The sequence below is a fragment of the Fragaria vesca genome, linkage group LG5 (assembly GCF_000184155.1).
Source record: "Fragaria vesca subsp. vesca linkage group LG5, FraVesHawaii_1.0, whole genome shotgun sequence".
Lineage (NCBI taxonomy): Eukaryota > Viridiplantae > Streptophyta > Magnoliopsida > Rosales > Rosaceae > Fragaria > Fragaria vesca.
The window spans coordinates 4,889,755-4,893,470 of record NC_020495.1 but is presented as its reverse complement, the minus strand read 5'-3'; the positions used below and the strand labels follow the sequence as shown (position 1 = coordinate 4,893,470).

The following is a 3,716-nucleotide window of genomic DNA, read 5'->3' as shown; positions in this document are numbered from 1 at the left end:
ATATATATATATACACACACTTTAATAAAAAGAAATTAAAAAACAAAAAATATATAAGGAAAATAATAAAGAACGTAATCAATTATTATTGAATTGGAAAGTCTAGAGAGAATAAATATAATATTTCATTTTGTATAATTACTGTCTTTAAGAGTTATTGTGTATGAGGATATATATGTCATTTAATAATTCATAATAAAGTGAGGTCTAGTGAGCAAATTTGGAGATCTCAATAACCGCACTCTTGTTACATATATGGTTATGTGTTTTATCACATATCGTGCGCTGGCCATCTGTGAATGAATGATCATGGTTGAGATTCCCCGGCATTTTATACATATTTAGTTTGCATTTAGCAACTTAGGCAGTGATTAATGTTCACTTCTATAAACTTAAAGTTCATTCCCTTTGCCGCCAAAGCATGCCAAGAAGCCAAAGCGCGCGAGGATTTTTTTTTGGCTGAACAAAGCGACGTCTTATTTCACTTCACACTTAATCTTTATAGTGAGGCCTAATGAAACTGGACACTGTGGTTCCGCCAGGTGTCAGGGATTCTGCCAGGTAGAAAAGCCAATTTGTATCCTTATTTTAGATAAAATAATCATTAATCAATACCAAGCAGCCCACGAGATAACCGATCAAATTGTATCTGTTTGTTCTTTCTGGTAACAGGATCTTCCTGCTGCATGCATATACAGTTGTACATCATTGCTTGCATAAAATTATTTATTCATGTAAACCAGATTTTTGCATAGTTTGGCACTAACCAAACGTCACTACTACTGCATACTTGTTTCACCCTCTACCAAATTATTATACCATCGATCTCTAGTGATCACTAACGAGATGGCTGACCGGAGAGCCGAAGAAAATGGCCAACCCACCCAATCCACCAAGAAAGCCATTGAGGATTTCGATCCCGCACCCAAACCCAAAAGAAACAGGTATGCTTTTGCTTGTGCTATGTTGGCTTCCATGACTTCTATCCTACTCGGTTATGGTAAGTACGTAATCGTTTATGGCTTTTCATTTCAAAATGATGGAGAGTTTATATACATGTGCGGTTAAATTTGCATGTTATGATTGTTATCTACAGATATTGGTGTGATGAGTGGAGCAGCGATCTTCATCAAAGACGACCTCAAGATCTCCGACGTGCAGGTCGAAGTTCTTGTCGGAATTCTGAATCTCTACTCCCTCATCGGCTCTGCCGCCGCCGGCAGGACGTCCGACTGGATTGGACGTCGCTATACCATAGTCCTCGCCGGAGCCATCTTCTTCGCTGGAGCTCTTCTCATGGGCTTCGCCACCAACTACTCCTTCCTCATGTTCGGGAGGTTTGTTGCTGGAATAGGGGTTGGTTATGCCCTGATGATTGCCCCTGTCTACACCGTCGAAGTTTCTCCGGCGTCGTCTCGTGGATTCCTCACGTCTTTCGCTGATGTAAGTTTGTTTATTTGTTTCTGGCTAGCTTGTTTGTTTAATCATAATCTGTGAAGCACGTACTTCACAAGAAAAGCTTTAGAATATGCTCTTGGATTATACCCAGCAAGTGAGCAAACTAACAAAGAGCCAAAGTTAATTCCGAGCGAGGCCACTACCCTTACTTTTGAGTTTTAGCATCAGGTTTGAGAGATCTGCGGGTTCATTTGCCTGCAACGGGATATTAGTTTGGTTATGCCAGAATACTCTTGTAGACCTTGGTTTTAATACTAACTTGCTGAAGTAACGAAAGTGACTTGCAATCTCATTTTCGATAAATAAAAAGACTTCGTAGTTTTGTTCTAATTTATCCACACAATAAAGAGGGCCTAAGTTACGTGTAAATTGTGCATTACATCATGAATTTTGCATACAAATTTCGATTTTTTTTCATTCTTATTGGTAGAGTTGAGTTTGTTGTTCGAGCCACTGCCAAGATTTTGATCCACTCTTTTCGGATTGTTTGTATGCCAACTCTTTTCGTTATTTTCTTAAAATGCCTTTAGAGTTACTCATCTATGCTCAAGCAGTTGGACAAACGTACTCACCTCTTAGACATATGTGCTTTGTCTAATGAACTACTAATTGATGTTTGAAATTTTGAACAGATGTTTATCAATGCCGGAATCTTATTGGGTTACATATCCAACTGGGCATTCTCCAAGCTCGCACTTAACCTAGGGTGGCGTCTCATGCTCGGCGTCGGTGCCATCCCCTCTGTCTTCCTCGCCCTTGGGGTCATAGCCATGCCAGAATCCCCTCGCTGGCTCGTCATGCAGGGCCGCCTTGCCGACGCCAAGCGAGTTCTCGACCGAACCTCAGACTCAACAGAAGAGTCCAAACTTCGACTCGCTGACATCAAAGAAGCTGCTAGAATTCCCGAACACTGCAACGACGACGTCGTTGAAGTCCCGAAAAACAGCCATGGTGAAGACGTGTGGAAAGAGCTCATCCTGCGCCCCACTCCAGCCGTCCGTCACATTCTCATTGCTGCCGTCGGTTTACATTTCTTCCAACAAGCATCTGGCATCGACGCCGTCGTTTTGTACAGCCCGAGAATCTTTAAATATGCTGGAATCACGGCCAAGAACAAACTCCTCCTCGCCACCATAGCCGTCGGATCCGTCAAGACAGTCGTCATCCTCGTCGCCACGTTTCTATTGGACCGGATAGGACGCCGCCCTTTGCTTCTTAGTAGCATGGCAGGGATGATAGCCTCACTCGTGTGCCTTGGTTTCGGCCTCACCATCGTTGACCACAACGACGAGAAGGTTATGTGGGCCATCGTGCTCTCCATCACCATGGTATTGTTCTACGTCGCGTTCTTCTCCATCGGAATGGGCCCAGTCACGTGGGTCTACACCTCAGAGATCTTCCCGTTAAAGCTACGTGCCCAGGGTTTCAGTATCGGAGTCGCCGTCAACAGAGTTGCTAGTGGAATACTCTCAATGACATTTATATCCCTCTACAAGGCCATAACTATTGGTGGAGCATTCTTTCTTTACGCCGGAATTGGGGTGGTTGGCTGGGTGTTCTTCTATACAATGCTACCGGAGACAAAAGGAAGAACCCTTGAAGATATAGAGGTCCTTTTTGGGAAGTTCCACAGATGGAAAGAGACCAATGCTTTCCTCAAGAATAAGCGTGTGGATCCTAATAATAATGGAAACAACACCGCCGACGGTGGTCATGTTCAGTAAGGAACAAAAGCGCAAGAAGAGTGTTGGCGATAGCAATATATAATATACAGTAGAGTAGAAGCAGCTGACCGCCTCAACCCTTTGTTTGAAAATTATTTTATGAATCTAGATTATCTATATATAACCTGGATCGTTGTGACAGACAAACTGAAACACCTCAATACAATTAACACCATCAAGATAAATTCACAACAATCTCAAACACATATGAATCTAATGAAATCTACGAAAATAACTTAATGAAATATGAAGAATTAATAGCCTATTCCTAATGCAGTTGGAGATCACCTTGATCATTGTTGTAGGCAACCTGCATATAGCTATCTTTGATGGAGACATCTTCTTCTAGTTCTGCTCTTAAGGCTACTTACAGCACACACGATCAAAGATATTAAAAGCGCATGGGGAAATCTTATGCGTTTCAATATGAAGCTATAGAATGGGACTCCAAAACTCAATACTAAAACGATATTGAACTCAGGGACTTAGCTTCCTTTATATACCGATCAATTCAGTCAATTTCAAATCACCTTG

The 3,716-nt window shown here is 42.0% G+C and overlaps 1 protein-coding gene across 1 annotated transcript; it reads left to right on the top strand.

The window, feature by feature from the left end:
- The first annotated feature begins 846 nt into the window (after positions 1–846).
- LOC101300061 (polyol transporter 5-like) lies at positions 847–3,182 on the top strand. The gene is made up of 3 exons (XM_004300942.1): positions 847–1,000; positions 1,097–1,443; positions 2,091–3,182. Exons 1-3 carry the CDS (start codon positions 847–849, stop codon positions 3,180–3,182), a joined length of 1,593 nt encoding a protein of 530 aa, XP_004300990.1.
- Positions 3,183–3,716: the final 534 nt, after the last annotated feature.